Source organism: Scardinius erythrophthalmus (assembly GCF_964197995.2).
Source record: "Scardinius erythrophthalmus genome assembly, chromosome: 22".
In the NCBI taxonomy this organism is placed as follows: Eukaryota; Metazoa; Chordata; class Actinopteri; order Cypriniformes; family Leuciscidae; genus Scardinius; species Scardinius erythrophthalmus.
Genome location: NC_138242.1, coordinates 10,387,076 through 10,407,896, shown reverse-complemented (window position 1 = coordinate 10,407,896; position 20,821 = coordinate 10,387,076). Strand labels below are relative to the sequence as shown.

Below are 20,821 nucleotides of genomic sequence, written 5' to 3'. Positions count from 1 at the left end.
GTGCGTCCACATAAAGCTGCCTATTTTTCATTGATGCGCTTACAGTCAAATACACACGAATTGTCACAACGTCCGTCTTGCCGCGTATTCACATCGGTTGTGCTGCTGTCAACGCAACGCGTGCGATTAATATTTTTCAATTTAACACGTTAAAAATATTTAACGCAATTAAAGCAGCATTTTTTTCTGTCATCCTTTGGCTAGCGTTACATTATATAATCACGTTCTTCTTCATGCAAATGCTTCTAACCATGCAAGCGAGAAAATACAAAAGAGAATGCGCTGTCCTGTGATGCTGACACGACGCGCGCCAGACTCGACTTCTCTTTCGAGCTTTCGCTTTGAGTATCCTCATGAGAGCAGTCTTAAATTAGTTAAATAAAGTCTTAAATGAACGTTAAGAGTTGTGAGAAAATGGGACGCTTGTGGGATCCACATGTGACAGTGCAGCAGTGACATCAGAATCAAATAACACTTCATTCATAAAAAGATGCCATTAAACAATTATTTGAAATATACTGTCTTTATGATGTTTCTACATTAATTTGGAGATTTACTGTGAAATTATTAGGCTACATAAAATATAGTAAAAACAAGCTATCTTGTGCAATTATAACAAAATTATATATTATATAAAATTAAAAATGTTTAATTCATTCATTCATTTGTAACATGCATGAACGAAGAAAAAAAAAGGAACAGGAAGAAGAAAATCTTATGGTAGCCTACCTGTCATTTATTTGTGCACATCAAAAAAATAAAATAAAAAATAAAAAAACCAGCACATTTCAAAGTATAGTATCAAAGTAGTATCGTGACAACACTAGTGTAGGGTGCCACACATTTTTTTTTTAAATTTCAAAGGGTGCCTTGACTGAAAAAAGGTTGGGAAACACTGATATAGACAGTGGAACATAGTTAAAAGTTAAACAGGCTCTTTGATGAATAGCAGCTATTGAGTAAAGTAGAGATGGTCCTATAAACAAGGTTGTAAGTTTTGTTTGTTCAAAACTGTAACATTCGTTTGTTCGTTGTGTCAAGTTGTATTTGTTTGAAATAACAAACCAGTTCACCAGAAGGAAAACTCGACGAGGTGCTATTAGAAGACATCCTGTCAAAGCTTTTTGTTACATATCGCTTACCGTAGATGCAACGCGCATTTGAAAACGCTAGGCGCTGGAGAGCAAAATTAGTTTGATTGCAAAATACAAATTCACCACTAGATGGGAGTAATTCTTACTTACTGCCCCTTTAAGCAGATGTGTGTTGATTATTGTTTTATTGCCCCATCCCTCAATAACATTTAACAGTTGTCACTGAAATGTGCCTTCAAACTGTTAAGATCAAACCAAAATGATTAGGGATCGTATTAATAATTAATTATAGCTACTCCTTTCCTTTCTCATTCACACTGGACCGACAGGCGCTAACCAACGGCAATGGACATGTTTTCTCTGGTTTTGTTGGATCAGCGTTTTTTTTCCGTTGGTTGGCTATTTTCGCCCACTGAACATATTCCAAATGCATTGGTCAGTGCCTGTTGCAGTGTGAATTAGCATTTGTGTTTATATTTATCAGAAGGAAATGATAAGTAGCAGTTGCTTCTCACAGCCAGAAACAGCCATTTAACAGATTTTACCACTTTTTACACATTGTTTGTTCTTCTAGCATTTATTCTGCCTTATTACCTTACCTTGAATTGACAGATTGAATTTCTAAACTTTAAAAAAGGTGTTGTGGATGTGAATGAGGGATAGTCATATGTTAATGTTTCAAGTTTCTGACATCAGAAAGGTCGGAAGGCATTTTCTAGCTTAGTTTCAATAAATGCTCTTTTTGTACTGTGAAGGACATTTTGAGTTCTCCAAGTTGCAGTCTGTTTTCATAGTACAATGACCTCTTAAAATCAAATTTATCATTCCATGATATGATCTCTTCAAAGAAGATAATACATCTTCTTCAGTGGTAGCGTTCTCAGCTTATACCATTTTCCCAAGAGCTGCAATCAAACAGAAAACCATTGAGTCTCACACATCTTGTGGGTGAAATACTGTTCCTCTCTTATCTTCTGCCTCTGTTTCTTTTTTTTTTTTTTCTCCTCTGTCTCTTTTCTGTGTGAAATTCTCTGACATTAGGGAAAATAAGATGTTTACTGAGAATGAACTAAGGAACATCATGTTTCAAGTTCTCTCTGGTTTGGCATTTGTGCACAAGCATGGTAAGATTTCCTCTTTCAATACATTTTTATTTGTTCTTCTCTAATGCTTTAAGGAGCTTTATAACACCCTTATAAACTCTTAATTAGTACATTTTAAATAGTGAAATGTTGCATATAAAAAAAAAAAAAACCTTTTTACACCCACAGTCAGGGGGTGAACCTTTTTGCCCACCAGACACAGAATGCCTTTTTTTTTCCCCTAATCACCTTAAGAAATGAAATATCTTAAAGGGGTCCTATTTATGCTTTTTCACTTTTTCAACTTTAGTTAGTGTGTATTTGTATAGGGCTGGGTATCTTTAAAAAAAATGTTCGATACCGATACCTTGACTTCGATACCGGTTCCTGGACGATACTTTTTTCGATACCAATTTTATAAAAAAAAAAATAAATAAATCCGTTTTAACAACATTACATTACCTCAAAAAAAAAAACTTTTTTGAGTTTTTCTCATATTTTGAGTCTGTAAAAAAGCACCAATGCTAAAGTTTTCTATGTATCCTAATTATTTAACATGTGTTCTTTAAATTAGCTCATTGTTTCTGCCTTAACTGTTAATGCATTGTTTAAAGCTACACTGTGTAGGATTTACTCCCATCTAGTGGTGAAATTGTATATGACTACCAACTGAATATTACTTTCTAGCCCCTCCCATTCCGAGGGCGTTTTAACTCCTACGGTGGCCGTATTATTTCAAATCTCCCGGCAGTCGCGAGTAATCTCCCTCTTGCATTCGTCACGGTGCCACTGAGTGTAAAAACACGAAAGGTGAAGCTTGAATTTCCATGTATTTTCAAGATGGATGCGCAACATGGCTATTCGAGCGACTCGCTCGTATGTATTCTAAATGGCAGATTATACACTTACGAGAATACTTAATTAGTTGGTTGAAGTGATTACACATTAACGAGAAAATAAATTTTGAAAGAACAAAGTGATTTTTGCTAAAAATCAACTTAAAATATTACACAGTGTAGCTTTAGCAATGAAACTGAATGAAAATTTAATTGAAATTCATTAGCCTACTTACACACAGTCACCTCTGATAACAGATCACTCTAAATTGACACATGCATTTTCTGTAAAGCTGCTTTGAAACGATATGTATTGTGAAAAATGCTATAGCTACAAATAAATGTGAATTGAATTAAATAGGCTACTGGGGGCGGAATATATGCCTGGTATATGCCACATAAAGCTTGCCGCAAAGCACTGGCAAAAGTAGCCTAATGATTATGAATGTGTTGGGGAAAAAATAGCACAGAGTCATTTTAAAAGTTTATTAATAAACTAGTGTTTTCTGAGTCAGTGTTGACTGCAAAGATGAAGATGCCGATGCTGACTCGTCATTCCAGCAGTATAGTGAATGCACACAGCTATAGAGAGAGATGCGCCTTTCATTTGGATTACAATGTATTACAATTTTTTTCAAATTGGTTCTTTTAAAAGTAGACATTTCAAGCTTTCTATGTGTCTATTTCTCATGTCTGTGAGGCAAGTATCCTATACGCTGAGTTTCAGTTTATTTGTGATGCGCTCCAGTTCTTGCTATCGAAGACTGATCAACTTTCTGCTCTTAAGTTTATTCCGTGCACTGTCAAGTGCTTCATCAGATTTGTCAAGTTGCCGATCTTTGCAGCAATCATCTTGTTGCAAATATTGCATTGCGCGCTGTTGGTATCGAGTTTGGTGAAACGTAGCTACACTTTTGATCTTTTCCACATATTATCCATCTATGTGGGTTAGGACGCTTACACACACACACACACACACACACACACACACACACACACACACACACACACACACACACACACACACACACACACAACACTACAGCCTCATGTGCAAACAACGTCTTTTTGGGCAACCGCGTAATCTAGTGTTTTTTTTTCACCACAGCCAATCATGCCGCATGCACTGACGTTTACGAGATTAACCCCTTAGGTTTCGAAATTTGGTACCGAAAAACAAGACAATGTTTCGATACTCGATAGTATCGAGGCAATCCGGTCTGTGCCTAAAAAGTATCGAACTCAATACTCAGCCCTAGTAATGTATGAGGATAAAAAAAGATCTGCAAGGTTACAAAGCTCAAAGTCCACTCCAAAGGAAGATTTTTTATTGAACAGAATCGACTTTTCAAGAACTACAACGAATGGCTTGTTTAGACTACAACACACTGTTTCTGGATCTTATGAAGTCATAATGTTCCTCATTTAAATAATCCCCGCCCACGGAATAAAAGTTGCAGAGGCCTGGTTGAGTTGCGCAAGAGAAGATGAAGAGTGTTGTCACTGGTTTTTCCACTCCGGAAAAGTTTGTCCTTAGGCTGAGGTTCAAATTTATTTTTAGCACTGTTCCTGAAAATTTTAACCTCAACGTTTGTCTGTGCGCTGCACATTTACAGAGAACAGCAGACAGACAGAGTACAATGCAGGCTATAAGCACAAAAGCTTCTCCTGAAAGATGTAACCATTCCTATTTTGTCTGGATAATCTGTTGTTTATGAATCACAACTTGTAAGTATGTCTTATTATTTGTTGTTGTGTTTTCTATTAATAGTTCCAATTATAAGCTTTATGTAGTTGCTATGATAGCTATGATGTAAACGAAGGGCAACGCTTTGCCTCCGCTAGCCTGCTAACCAACATTACAGCATTGATGTAGTGTTTACTTTAGCTTTTGTAAGCTCTTGCTTTTCTAAGACTGTTCACCACCCCTTAGGAAAATGATACATGATTTTGTGATTTTTGTATTACCATCGTTTTCTGACAAATATGATTAAATGGTGGATAACATCGCATCTTTAAGAAAATTACAAAACAAACATACCACTCTGAAACACCCTGTGCAATCTGTGCTTGCAAAGTCCATGCTTAAAATCCGTTCAACACGATCCTCTTGTTTGTTAACATTGTTAGGGTCTGAATTGGGCTCGAAATGGTTTGAAATTGACACCATCGTTAATGTTTACATCTGAGTAGAGCTTGCGGTTATGAAGGGGCGTGACATGTCCTGAACACGCACTAAACGCTGCCAATCACAACACACTGGGCCAGCTAACCAATTACAGCCCATTTCGTATTTCGGAAAGAGGGGCTTCTTTGAAAACGACATGTTCAACCAGACTGGAGATAATGTAATAGTGTAACAATGTAATAATGTAAAATATGTGAAAAATAATGTTTTTTTTTTTTTTTACAATCAAGCATGAAAATATTCTAGGATACCTCAAAAACAAAATCAAGACTTCGTAAAAGGGCATAATAGGACCCCTTTAATAGGACCCCTTTAAAGATATGAACAATATTTTTGAAAAATCTGTTTAAAATGTACACATTTTCACAGATGAGCAGGTCACTTTCGAATGGGAACTTGCACTGCGTCCTAGGATGCAAATGGGAAATGCCTCCGGCATTACCGGTGTCTGAAGCACATGACAAAACACGACAATAACATTGGCTGACGACAGCCTGTGACGTCACTACTGGTGTGACCTGAGTTTAAAATGGTGCCTCTAGTACACGTCATCCTATTTCGTGTCTTCAGGAGCCGTTTGTTTGTGATGTGTCGAAGGCAGTTATGGCAGTGAAAGCTTTCAGGAAGTGTGTACATCTGTGTCAGTGCACCTGATGATACTTACAATCTGTGCATGAATTACTTGGTCGAGGAACATGCTTGCTCTGTCCTCGAGAGGGCTGAATACGTTCATTGCGAGAGTTTCTCTATGAGGAAACTCCACTCTTGTTTGTCCCTTTTTTCGAGGGAATTTGGACAATCGTCTGTGCCCCGCGGATCAGGTCCTGCTGCTGCTGAGGCGAGGAGGAAACTGTGATGTGGGGCTCTCAGATAGAGCTTGCAGAGGAATTCGAGAAAGGTATGGCTCTTTCTCAATCTTCAGTAGCTGATGAGGGTGAGCTGCTGGAGGGGGATGTGCTATCACTCACATCCTCTGATCCGGCTGCGAGAAGAGCAGGATGTGGCTGTTGAGGACAATGATGTCTCTGAATGTTTCTTCTGGATCTGCACGCTGAGATTGAAAGATCGTGGAAGAAACCATATTCGGCCTGCATTCATCCATTTCAGCATGCAAATTATTCTTGAGTGGAGGGGATGCGTGAGCGGAAATGAGTCGATGCCACGAGTTGAAGAGATGCTGGCCAGCTACCTCTCGCTGGGGGAGGCATCGACGTTAAAGACTACTAGTCTGCCGACCAAACCGCTGTGTGTGACATCACATTTGAATGGCAGAGTGTATGCTGCAGCGGGTCAGACCAGGGCTGTCCTGCATACAATGGCTGCGTTGCCAATGGCTGGTGACCTGGACCAGGGGCAGGGGTTCCCCACTGAGGCGGTAGAACCACAGATCTTGCTCTCTGTGCCACCAAGCAAACTGCTGCCGCGATCGGCCGATTTATGGCGGCAATGGTGGCCTCAGAGAGGCATCTGTGGGTGAGCCTGCAGACATCGGGGGGAGAAAGAGAGAAACTTTCTCCTCAATGTGCTGGTTTTGCCCTCTGAGCTATTCGGCACATCTGTTGAGAGACGAAGCTGCGGTCTACAGCCTTCAAAACCTATATACCACACCGGTCCAGGTCCAAGCCCCAAGCCTCTGGGGTCCAAAGACAGGGAGAGAGAGACCAGAGAGGCAAGGCCAGAGAGTGAGCGTCGCTATTTTATTGATACTTCCGCTCCCTAGAGCTCCGCTAGGATAACAGTATCAGGTTGCAGAGCTCCCTTGGAGCATCCTTGGTAAGCAGTCTTGGCATAGAATGTAGTTAGGCTTCCTCTTGTTTTAGAGAGTTGTCATGTTGAGGCCTCCACTCTTAGGAGCTGGGTGTGAACAGTGATGCTAGTGAACTCATTGGTTATCTGTGGTGTTGTTAGGTCTCCTCTCACTTTAGAGAGTCGTTATGCCAAGGCCTCTGTTAATAGAGCCCAGTTGGGGTGGTGGCTACGGGTTGTATGGCTCTCTGTAACATAACATTCTCATTTTCCACTAGATATTTTCCTCTACATCTCATTAGCAATTTCGATTTTGGCACGTTCTGCAGCAGCTGACCACTAAGGAGCGAATGTACAGTGACGTGACATAACTGCCTGTTTCAAACTGTGCTTTCGCGCTATGGCTGGCGCTGAGCCAAAGACGGATGCGCTCAGCGCTTGTCATATATCACAACTATTCAGTGTTTTTAACCACATAATGTTTATTTTAGGTTTCAGACATTTAAATACATATCATTTATAGCAAAACAGTACACAATGGTGTCTATGGAAGCAGCAATAACAATCCATTCAAATATATTTGTCCATCTGTTTTATTCATCAGATACACAGTGTGAGTAACTCTATTCTTCTCCCAGTTCACCGGTCATTACTTTCATGTATTTCGGGAGAAACTGATGAATTCACGTGCTTTAATAAATCCAACAGACAGGAATCTCTGAACTGCGGCTCATCATCATGATGTCTGTCAGCCATCGCGATGGACGATGGCATCGTCTATCGGCCCAACCCTAGTATCAAGTTGTCAGGCTCTTTTTTGAGCCTCCTTGGTAAGTGGTCCTTAGCATAGAACATAGTTAGGCCTCCTGTCGCTATTTATCCTTGGGCATATTCCCTTTAAGGTATTCTTTGAATACCAGGCCCTAAGCTAGGCTGCCCGATGTAGTCAGGGTATCTGGCCCAAGGGAATAGAGTCACGACGACCGCTGGTGTGTACCCCTAGGAACTGTGACTCCATATTAGTTCCGTTGAAGTCATTGACTTATGACAGCCATACGGCACTCATTCCTTCAGCATGGTGGACTGGGCATTTCTTCCCTATTAGCATCACAGGACGCAGTGTGAGTTCCCATTTAAAAGGGAATGTCTTGGGTAACGTATGTAACCTTGGTTCCCTAAGAAGCGGAACAAGGCACTGCGTCTCGTTGCCATGCTTCAGGCATCTCTGACCACATCTCCTTCAGACAAGAAGTGGATGATGTGTATTACAGGCACCCTTTTAACCTCTGGTCGCACCAGTAGTGACGTCATAGGCTGTCGCTGGCCAATGTTATTGTCTTATTTTGACACGTGCTTCAGACACCAGTCATGCCGGAGGCATTCCCCATTAGCATTCTAGAACGCAGTGGCAGTTAAGGAAAAATACCAGCCACTGGCAAAAAATACCTGGATTTGACTGGTATTGGGTATTAATTTTCCACCATGTACATAATCTAAGTATAATGTGGTTACTTAATTTGTTACTTAAAATCTTAAAAAGCTTTAATGGTGTTATATAGGCTCCATATCTTTGTATTTACATTGGGTGCAAACAATACAGATTAAGATGCATTCTAATCTGCATGTTGACTTTTACTATATTTTTGGCATTATCCTGTAGGATTTTTTCACCGGGATATGAAACCAGAGAATTTGCTGTGTATGGGTCCAGAACTGGTGAAAATTGCTGACTTCGGACTGGCTCGAGAGATCCGCTCTAGGCCTCCTTACACAGACTACGTCTCAACACGATGGTAAATGCATAAAAATAGTTTAATGGGACATCACATTATCACTATTTAGGAGGGCTGATAATTTTTTTTTTTTTTTGATGAAAACATTTTTTCAACAAATGTGTGATTTTTACAACCTGAAAAATGCACAACAACATAAACCAGCAAAACTAAGCAAATTCTTTGCTAGGAAAATTGTGTATTGAGACACCCATAATGTTAGGGGATGGCCGAGAGCAGTGTAATTTTAAAATACCAATCTGCCTATTATCTTTTAGTAAAAATAAATAAATGTGCATTTTATCTGGTACTAATTCCTCTAACTGTCAGGTATATTATGTGTTTCAAGCAAAAGTCAAAGTGGGATATAACTTATATGAAATGAGTTAAATAGTTTTTACTAAAACGCCAAATACTAAAATATAGATAAGCTAATAAATCAAGGACAGCCTTGATACTTCAGCAACAACGATACTTTTACAACAATAGATATGAAATAAAGTATGACTGAATTGAAAGACTGAATCTTTAAAAAATATATAACTAATATTATTGGTAACACTTTACAATAAGGTTCATTAGTTAACTACCCCTTAGTTAACATTAACTAAGAATGAACAATACTTCTACAGCTTTTATTAATCTTAGTTAATATTAATTTCAACATTTACTAAAACATTATTAAAATCAAAGGTTGTATTTGTTAACATCAGTTAATGCACTGTGAACTAAGATGAACAAACAATGAACAGCTGTATTTTTATTAACTAGCATTAACAAAGATTAATCAATACTGTAACAAATGTATTGCTCATTGTTAGTTCATGTTAGTTAATACATTAACTACTGTTAACTGATGAACCTTATTGTACATTAACTACTGTTAACTAATGAACCTTATTGTAAAGTGTTACCAATAATATTAGTTATAAATTTTAAAGATTCATTCTTTCAATTCAGTCATACTTTATTTCATATCTATTGTTATAAATGATGCCTGCTAATGACAGTGATGGTATCTGCAATTCACTTTCAACCAACAACCTAGAGATAAAAGAGAGAGAGCTTAAAAGTTATATCAAAATTCCTGTGAAGTGAAACTGAGTATGTGCAACTTGCAGCAGTTTCCTCTACTGGCTGAAATGTGAGCATTTCAAAGCTCTATCTTATGTGTTTGTGTTCAGGTATCGAGCTCCAGAGGTGCTGTTGAGGTCACCAGTGTATAGTTCACCCATAGACATCTGGGCAGTAGGCTGCATTATGGCAGAACTCTACACGTTACGACCTCTGTTTCCTGGCAACAGTGAGGTGGATGAGATCTTCAAGATCTGCCAGGTCCTTGGTACAGTAAAGAAGGTATGATCACATGTGTGATGAACCAACTTTATCAGGGAATTTAGAGCATGTCACAGCAGCTTAAGTTGACTTGAAACAACTTGATTTTGAGGACAGTGATATGTCCGTTTTCTGTATGAGAAAAAGCGAATTGGTCACTATCATGAGTGTCAGCCCCAGTGACTGAATGATAATTTCAAGCAAGTCGGTTGTTGACTTTGAGTTGGTTGGGCCTTTAATTCATTAATTGAGAGTTGAGTCCTCTGGTCATTTATGTAGTTTGGTTGGAGAATCAGAGTATATGAGCGGGGTGGAGTGGGAGCGGAGCGGCGTGATTTTGAATGAAGTGAGGAGTGTTTAAAAGTGTGTCGTGGCTTTCACTCGCTGCGAGAGCGCTCCACTACCACTCCATCACGAGTACAATTCATGCCCGTACAACGGCCCATAATATAACTGCATTTTTAGCAAGAATTAACACGTTAAACACATTTAGCTAGCTTGATACAGATGGATCACTCAAATCAGAAAGAATGATTATGATGACGGCAATGGACATGAGCGGGTGGTTATAGTTCTCAAGGAGTTAGTTTGTACCTTCTAAATAGGCTACTAAATATGATCGGGTGAAAGCACATTTTAAACAGGTAGCACTTATTTACACACTCAATTGCTCTCTCACTAATGCATTCAAACAAATGTAATCTTACAGTTCTACTTTATCTGTATCCTATTTCGAATGAGCATATATCTGTAAGAAAGATAAAATAACTGATGAAAACGTACTGTTATTTTCATATTTGCTCTGCATAAAGTAGCAATGATATTTTACTTTTAATGCTGATAACCATCTAATAAGCTTAATATATGTTATGAACAGAACTTTTGTGAGATTTCAAAGCATAATACTTTAGCCGCAAATTTCCTCAGGGAGTAAAGACGGATCGTTGTTTCTGATATCAGTGAGCGAGAAGTGGAGTGGGAAATGGTGAACCTGGAGTGGAGCTGAAATGGAGTGATTACTGAATGCTTAGAGCGCAGAGGGTAAATTGTTGCAATTTTGCACCGCAATTTTTCACATACTCTGGTATGTGAAAAATTAGCTGGTGGCATAAGATTTTGGGCCTGTAGCGACTGACCTCCAGGTATCCTTCATATATGAGGTTGAGTTAAATGCGACTTTAATAATGATTTGTTGTCTGTGATCAGTTTATGTTGTGTTTTATTTAATTCATCTCTATTAAAATATTTAGTTTCATGGGTAAATAGGTAAAGAGTGCTTGATGTAATAAACATTGATTATTTTCCCTTGCAGTCAGAATGGCCGGAGGGTTATCAGCTAGCTGCTGCGATGAACTTCCGCTTTCCCCAGTGTGTTCCTACACCACTGAAAACTCTGATCCCCAACGCCACCAATGAGGCTTTAGACCTCATGAGAGACTTCCTTCACTGGGACCCAAAGAAAAGACCCTCTGCTGCAAAGGTACATACGTATGTGTTCATGTGGACTCCAGGACAGATTGCAGTTTGGTATTTAATCTGACAAAAGTTTCAGAACTCGCAGTCAACCACTATTAATCCTTTCACATGTAAGTTTAAAATATTCTAGCTGACCCCCCAGTGTGAGTTTTTTAAGGCAACCATTATTTTAGAACGCATCACCTTATTATTTCCATGGCGGGCTTGTCAGGCTTGTCACGTGACACACCGCAGCCACAATAGCGCTGTATGACCAGGGCTCAACGCTAAGGAATTTTTCTACTGGCCCAATTGGGCCAGTGGTTGAAATTTTTACTTGCCCTGCCAAAATTTTACTGGCCCCAACACAAAAAAAGTAATAAATAAATTAAATAAAATAAAATCGGCTTCGTTATTGTTTTAGATTATATCCTAATTAATGGACAAAAAACTTCCTCGCGTAATAATCTAGAATACTGTCTAACACTTGATGGCTGCTCTGTCAAGTCTTCGTCATCGGTTAGGAACCTGGGTGTGCTCTTTGATACCAATCTTTCATTTGAAAGTCACGTGTCTAGTATCTGTAAAACCGTATTTTTAGGGGCCAAGCACCGAAGGTGCGGAGACACCTATCGTATCCGTTCCTGTTCTTATTATTCTTTCAACAAAATAATTGTTTCCTCTGATTCCTGAGCTCATGACGATTTGATTGCACCCTATGTCGTCATTTTCCGTCATAAAAATATGGCCGCCATTTTGAATTTTCCAAAAAAGCTACTTTTTCTAACTCCTCCTAGGCCGTTGCTCTGATTTTAACGAAAATTGAACCAGACCATGTCTACAGACCATGCCGACAAAAAGTTATGGAATTCAAGTTGATTCGCTTAACAGTTTTCGATAAAAACACAAACAAATTTTACGTAGCGCTTTCGAAAACAGACGTAAGGCTGTTTCTCCGCAACGCTTTATCGGATTCAGACCAAACTTGGTACATGTCATCCCAAGCATGACCTGAGGCTACATGCTGCGTTTCGGCTCAGCGCCACCTACTGGTCCGGAGATATAAAAAAATTGCTATTTTTGCTTAACTTCTAAACAGTTTGTCCAAAAATCATAAAATTGGTCTCGTTAGATTCAGGCCAACATGCTGAGTCGACTGATATCCAATTTTACCATATCGGCCATTTTGGCTGTCGGCCATTTTGAATTTTGTGCTAAAATGCTGTATTTTAAGAATGCATGAAAGGATTGTTTTGAAACTTGGTATGGGTCATCAGCACGATGCCTTGAAGGAGCGTGAGAAGTTTCGAAACAGCGCCACCTAGTGGTTAATTTTTTTTCCAAATGCTTATAACTTTGCGTTTGGTTGACTTATTTCCACGAGACTTAGACTCCTGAAGCCTTGCCGAGTCCAGCGATACCAAACATGCTAGGTTTCGCCTTACGGTTTGAGTAGCGTTGTGATTTAGCGCTTAAAAAACATTTGCCGATATCTTCGAAACCGCTAGTCCGATCGAGATGAAACCACTGTCAGAAGTTTGGAAACATAGGTCGATAGCTAAACCCCAATGCTCAAATGCCAAAATATTGATAGTAAGGGGTAGTAAAATCCAATCAAAGTCATGTGTCAGTCATTTTTTACGTGTTTTTTCATATAAATGTCTATAACTCCGAAGCGAATTGAGATATTTTCACCAAAATTGACACACATATGTATGGACTCACTCTGAGGACACGTAAAAAAATGGTGGGACTGAGCCTCTTGGTGGCGCTATAATAGAACAAAACATGAAATTCCCATTGACTTCAATACAGTTTTGTGAAATAAAATGCTATACTAAACAAACGCATTGGTGTAATATAATGAAACCCGTTGCTCCAATTTTCACGAAAATCGAATCGTATCATCTCCAGACTGTGCCGACTACAAGTTATGGATTTCGTGTCGATAAACGAAACCGTTTTCATATAGCGCAGCAGCAAAGTTGAGGCATGATGCCAAAAGCACTATTCAGGCTATATCTCTGCAATGCCTTGACATATTGACACCACACTTTGTATGTGTCATTGTCACTTAACTCTGACCACATCACATCAGTTTTGTAACTGCGCCACCTATTGGTTGAAAGTGATAATCCATTAAATCATATTTTTAATTACTGTTTATATGATTTTTCAGCCATTTCGCCTAAAATCCTCTTTAAATGTCTTTAATTGCTCATTCTTGCAGTTGGTCTGACACTTTCAGCCATGTCTTGTCATCATATTCTGCTTGGCCCCGATAATTGCTGCTTGCAGCTATATTTCCATCTTAAAAATATATCTAAATTACGTCATATGCTCTCATTGACAAATGTGGAACAATTAGTCCATGCATTCATGACATCAAGGCTAGATTATTGTAATGCTATCATGGGTGGTTGCCCTGCACGCTTAATAAACAAAGTACAGCTGGTCCAAAACGCAGCAGCTAGAGTTCTTACCAGAACCAGGAAGTATGACCATATTAGCCCAGTTCTGTCAACACTGTACTGGCTCCCTATTAAACATCGTATAAATTTTTAAATATTGCTGATTACCTACAAAGCACTAAATGGTTTAGCTCCGCAGTACTTGAGCGAGCTCTTAACGCATTATAGTCCCTCACGTCTATTGCGATCTCAAAATTCCGGCCAGTTGATAATACCTAGAATATCAAAATCAAATGCTGGCGGTAGATTATTTTCCTGTTTAGCACCAAAACTTTGGAACAGTCTTCCTAACATTGTCCGGGAAGCAGACACACTCTGTCAGTTCAAAGCTAGACTAAAAACACATCTCTTTGACCTAGCATACACATATACACATTATAGACTTTTATAATTCAATGTTAGGCTGCATAGATTAGGTCAGCTGGAACCGGGAACACTTCCCATAAATCCTGATGTACTCGTTACATCATAAGAAGAATGGCGTCTACGCTAATATTAGTCTCTCTGTTTATCCCGAGATTTACTGCAGTCCTCCGGATCCAGGCTGTATCCAGATCTGATGAAGGGCCTGCACCTGGACGCGACGACAGCGCAGTCCTGAAATGTCAACTAGCCTCTTCCCTGTGAAGGCCTCCCTCCCCTCCCTTTACCTATCTACAAATAAAGCGTTGATGGGATAATTCCAGTTCGCGTGGCTACGTGGAAGCGATAAAAATTCTGTATTATTAAGAGTTTTCTGTTAAAACGGTGTCGTGTTAGCGGCCCCTAAGTTAATAACTAATGATAGTTGCGACAGAAGTGAATCAATCAAACTAACTTTAGCTGGACAATAACTTTATTCTAGAGCTACAATAAAGCCAAAACACTTTACTTTAATTTCCTATTATCAATGTAAAGCTGCTTTGGAACAATCTACATTGTTAAAAGCGCTATATAAATGAAGATGACTTGACTTGAGTTGTTTTTGATCCATTTCACCTTAATAAATAAGGTTATGACACCAAAACTACTAGCCTAACCTCACAAATTTTAAATATTGTTAAAACCAGTCAGTATTAAAATAATAATAATAATAGTATATTATGTGCAAAAATGGGTTAAAATTACATTACATTCTAACATTGTAACATAATCTAAAAACAAAATAATGATTTTATTTTTAAATAACTAAACTAAACTAAAAATTAAAATAAATACAAACAAAAGCAAAAACTAATTAAGCTACATTTGATAAGGTCTACCCCATTACAATAGTCACTTTACAGTTACTGCTATCATAAAAATACACTTACTTGTAGGTTTAAAATTCTACATACGGCACATTTATTGTTCAACAAAAAATATTTTAGCAATATGTATATTTTAGTCAGAATTATTGCGCTCCTATTCTATTGTGCCCCGTCTGTTTTTCGCGCATGTGCGTGGCGGCGTTCACAGAAATCTGTGGAGTTTGGTGGATATTTCCACAAAATAGAAATATTTGCACGAGTTTCTAACATTTACAGATGAAGAATATATACCTGTGAAATGTAGGTTATGCACTGTGGAAAGCACAACATATCAAACACATTACACAGCAGTGCAAGTATATCTGTCAGCACATCTATCTGTCAGAGCGTCTGACGGGGCAAGCCGCTTTAAAGGTGCCCTAGAATTTGAAATTGAATTTATCTTGGCATAGTTAAATAACAAGAGTTCAGTACATGGACATGACATACAGTGAGTCTCAAACACCATTGTTTTCTCCTCCTTATTTAAATCTCGTTTTTGAAAGACACCCCTGAAAAATAGGCGAATCTCCACATAACACCGACTGTGACGCAACATTCGGGATCATTAATATGTACGCCTCCAAAAATTTGCATATGCCAGCCCATGTTCAAGGCCAGGCGGAACTGCGCAGCCGAATCATTGTCCGAATCATTTTTCTTCGAGAGACATCATGGCTTGCAAACGAGTGAAGCATGGCAGTTGCTCAGTGTTTGGATGTACAAATGAACACAAAGGTATTTTTTTAGTTCCTTCATCCGAGCCTCTGAAGAACCAGTGGGTTATGTGAATTTCTGATGTGTAATTGTTCAAGTTCAGACAGATAATTGGATCTGTAAACGTGGTTGAAAACAGTGAATAGTTGTGATATATGACAAGCACTGAGCGCGTCCGTCTCTGGATCAGCTCCAGCCAAAGCACGAAAGCACATTTTAATTTAGCAGTTGATCACGTGATGCACCAGCCTAGACTGATCACAACGGTGTAATCGTTCGTGTCAAAGGGTTAATGATGTAGAAGTATTACATGATTGTCTACTAATAATAGTATAATGCTTCTTTCCACAGCAAGCATCTCACATTCTTTGCATCTAAAATGGCAAATCAAATCTGTTACCTAGCTATGGTGGTAAACAGATGCCACTAGTATTAACTGTAGTCTGTACATCTGAAAAAAAAAGTGTCACTGTTTAGACCCTTGTAATAATATGTAATATAAATATGTAAAGAGACTTGTGAGCAATGGAGGAAGGGGGTGGTTCATCAAACCAAACCTAACACAAACGGTCTTGAAAGGATTATTATTTTAATTTAGTTCATTTTAGACATTAACAAGCATCATTTTTTAATCTTTGTTTGTGTAAGTAATTGTTTCTAAACATCATTTCAGGCGCTCAGATACCCCTACTTCCAAGTGGGACAAGTTTTGGGTCCCCGTCCCATGACTTCTGATGTACAGAAGGCTCAGATAAAGACCGTCCTGCCCAGTGAACCCAGATCAGAGCTGCAGTGTGTCTCAGAAACAGTGCTGCCATCACAGACTAAAGGCCAAAGTAGAAACTCCCATCAGCCACTGCAGCAGATTCCTCTGCCTCAGTCTCTCTCTCAGACAGACCCTCTCGCTTCATACACACAAAAGGTACAAAACCTTCATATCAAATTTAAAGTCACCATGAAATCAAAATAGGCAATCCTTATTTTTTTTAATGGAATATTGCAGTATTTATTATAAATAATGTATCTGCATATAATTTTTTTTTAATTATGTGCCCTCACAATCTTTAATCAAAGCATTGGAAATCAATGGGGCAATTAAACAACACCATGAATGAATGTTGAAAATAGGCAACTCATTGTCAAGCTGTTAACATATACAAAAGTTTGTACAGATCAATAGTTTGGAAAAGTTTTTTAATGTTTTTATTAAACATGTAATCATATTAGAATGATTTCTGAAGGATTTCACAGGAATAAATTGCAAAAATAATAATATTAAAATGACTAAATTGTGAAATATTTAGTAATTTAGTCATTTTAATCAAAAATAAATTTTTGACCTGTAGTGTAACTATATCACTAAAGGCTGATTTATACTTCTGCGTCGGACCTATGCCGGAGCCTCTAAACTGTAGGCTATGCGTTGGTTTTCATTTATACTTCTGCGTCATTGTCCGTGTTGGCGTGCTGTTACACATGCAGAGGGAGTATGTGTAACCCGAGGGAGGGGTTCTAGCAGACCAATCACAGCGCTTGCGGTTCGCGTAGAACTGACGCGTTGTTACATTTTTGGAGGTGCACATCAGGGTACGCCTGCTACACACAGCCTACGACGTAGCTACGGCGTGAGTTTGTTGCAGAAGTATAAATTGGGCTTAATACCTTTTATATGTTACTATGAGACAGTTGTATTAGAATCACTTGCCAACCTTGTCTTTGCAAAGTTACGGTATATCCAATCAACTCATGACATGATCAGCAAAAACAAAAAAAGCAAAGAAACCCAGTTACTCTTTGGTTCCCACGTGAGGATACCAAAATGGGACATGAAAGATATGCAATTTTCTATACAGCCCCTTTTCCTTTTTCACAGGAATTACATCAGTAACGCATAAACCAGAAACAGAAATCCATGCACCTCTATGATGGGTGAAATTATTTTCTGTAGTAATGTCACAGTTCCAGTACATAGGCATAAAAAAGAAAATGACCCAACATGTTGGCATGTTGAGGTACAGTCTGTTACTTATATAAGCCAAAATAAAAATAAAATTATATATATATTATATATATATATATATATATATATATATATATATATATATATATATATATATATATATATATATATATATTAAACTCTTAAAGATTTCCTGTAGTAGTTCTCGTTTGCATTTGAATACCCATATGAACATCAGCAGAATTATTCTTTGTTTTCTCAACATGAGGTGGTCGGGGGTGAGAACAGTTTGATTGGACTGAAGAACGGTCGTAGAAGGTGGGGACAGTCAAACATGAAACCATCAGACAGCTGGGATGAGTCTGACTGCTCTGATACCGCAGCTTCCCTCTCTAAAAAACCCAGCAAAGGTCTTGAGGAGGAGAAAACTACTCCACAGTATGATAGAAACTACTCCACAGCTATATTCAAAGATTAACATCAGCAGTATTTACACTGATTTCATCTATAGCACATTTCAATGAGCACACTATTCTAAAACCTAGTATGCAGCCTTGTTGTTAACTGACCTACAAACGTGCCTATGAAACCAACAAATAATATCTAGTATAATGGCTGCTGACTAGGTTTGAGAACAGGGCTTTTATGTTTCTCTATTTCACTTTCCATTTCAATTATTCCATTACAGATTTCACTCGTTCCTTCTTTTATGCTATGAAAACTTTGCAGGCCCAAGGACCAGAAACCCCTTTACACATTTAGCACTGTAACCAAGTTACCGAACACCAGCAGACTGAACCAGCCAGACTCCAGTCACCATGTCACCTCTTCAGCCAGACAACATTACCTGCGCCAGTCCAGATACCTGCCAGGTAAGGTCTCAGTTGGATTTAGTCACTTCATGTCTGGTGATTGATCTTTTGTGTATAAATTGCAGTGGTGCACAATACATCATATCGTGAATGATAATCAATGCATATCAAACCCAAGCACAATGCAATTCCTGACACAGCTTTCCCTACATTTTTTTTTTAAATTAATAACCCTGCGTATAAAGATCATTTGGAATGGTAAACAGATATTCCTTTCATGTAGCAAATCACTGTGTATGTGAACACCCTTTTTGGCTATTTTGCTGAAAGGGGACCTATTATACCCCTTTTTAAAAAGATGTAAGTCTCATGTGTCCCCAGAATTTGTGAGGTTTCAGCTAGATAATTTACTCACAGATAATTACAGATAAATTATTCACAGATAATTTATTATAGGATGTATTAAAAGCCCCTATTTGGGTGCAAAAACACGCTGTTTTCGTTTGTTTATTAAATGCAAATGAGCTGACACTCCCTCTTGCTTCGAATAACTGCGGTCAACACAGGCTCCACCTCAAAATGCACAGTCAATCTAGCCACCATGTTATTTTGCGGTTTGCGCACACACTGGCTATTACGGTAAGACCGTCAGAGAACTGATCTGAAAACAAGTGATATAACCGGAACAAGCATTGCGTCAGTTTCTCTGACGCTTATGGGGGAAACTCAGTTTTTCTCTGAATACTGAAGCCTGATTGGTTCACATCTGTGCACCTGCACAGACAAATTACTACTTTTCAGCCTATCTATTTAAGTCGTGCTGAAAGCCATTTTTAGTCCGAATTTTTCGACTGAGGAGTGACAGTGACAGTGACAGCCTGCCCAGTCGGCCCAACAACGGTTTCCAAAAGAGCGGGTGAAGGATAACTGCGAGTTCGGTCTTTTCAGTATGGCAAAGTATTTTTAATTGATTATTGGTCATTTATGTAATAGTTTAGCTGTGCATTTGATTATTCTAATTCACTCCAATTAACTCTTTAATGAATTTACACTCGTTCATTCGGATTCCTATAACACTTTGTTACACACCGGCCGGGTATACAAATCTCATAATCACAAACTCGTTAGTCTTGGTCAATCGATATAGGCGGCGGCGGCCGTCAAGTCAAGTCATCTTCATTTATAGAGCGCTTTTAACAATGTAGATTGTTTCAAAGCAGCTTTACAGAGATAAACGTATAATTTATGGTAACAGAAATTGTTTTGGCTTTATAGCGGTTCTTTAGTAAAGTTATTTTCCAGCTAAGGTTAGTTATGATTATATCGCTTCCATCGCAACAATCATTTGTTATTAAATTAGGGGCCGCTAAGACGACACAATTCTCTCTACATAGACTTTAAACGCGAACCTGTGAGAAACGCTGATGGCGTTCACATGCGCAAAACTTGCTCTACTTGCTCATTCTAGTGCATATTATTGGTAATGGTAACTTTGTATAATCATGCCGTGGTTTCCGACGTACACTTAGGCCACATCCACACGAAGCCAGAGCTTTTCCTATCCGATCTTTTTTTTTTCTCATTCTAGAAAAAATTCGTCTCAAGAAATATATGCGTACACACGAAACCACTGAAACCGACTCAAAACGATGTAGTATACATGCCAGACCAGTATGTGGTGCTGTAATTCTGCCACAGAGATACACTAAAAACGGAGAAGACTTGGAGCATGTGCATAAACCTTGCGCGCTGTATACAATAATATGCTCAGTAGCTTCTTCAATTATTATTATTTTTTTTACCAATAACTTTATTGAACAATATAAACAACCATAAATGGCCTGTTACAAAATATGAAATGTCTTAATCAGACAACAGACAAGCATCATAGCATAAAAAAGAAAATATAAATAAAGAAGTAAAATAAAGTAATAAAATAAAAATACATTCAAGTAAATAATAAATAAAAAAAGAGGTTCAGTAGCTTCTGCAGCACGAACACCCGCAGTTGTTGTTGCTGTTACATGATGCATTCAGACTCTCTCTTGCTCCGCGTACTTTAACTAAGTGTGTAGACGCGCCTCT

General features: G+C 38.5%; 1 protein-coding gene across 9 annotated transcripts in view; it reads left to right on the top strand.

Moving 5' to 3' along the window:
• Positions 1-20,821, top strand: part of mak (male germ cell-associated kinase) — a 171,760-nt gene that overhangs the window by 12,475 nt on the left and 138,464 nt on the right. For 5 of the 9 annotated variants that reach the window (XM_081352493.1, XM_081352499.1, XM_081352492.1 and 2 more), the window contains 7 exons: positions 2,136-2,218; positions 8,607-8,739; positions 9,903-10,074; positions 11,366-11,533; positions 16,638-16,886; positions 18,193-18,362; positions 18,654-18,796. In XM_081352493.1, the coding sequence (XP_081208619.1) occupies positions 2,136-2,218; positions 8,607-8,739; positions 9,903-10,074; positions 11,366-11,533; positions 16,638-16,886; positions 18,193-18,362; positions 18,654-18,796 (1,118 nt within the window). Of the gene's footprint in view, positions 1-2,135; positions 2,219-4,470; positions 4,741-8,606; positions 8,740-9,902; positions 10,075-11,365; positions 11,534-16,637; positions 16,887-18,192; positions 18,363-18,653; positions 18,797-20,821 lie in introns of those variants that run through there. The other 4 variants (XM_081352494.1, XM_081352497.1, XM_081352498.1 and 1 more) reach the window with 2 other exon arrangements.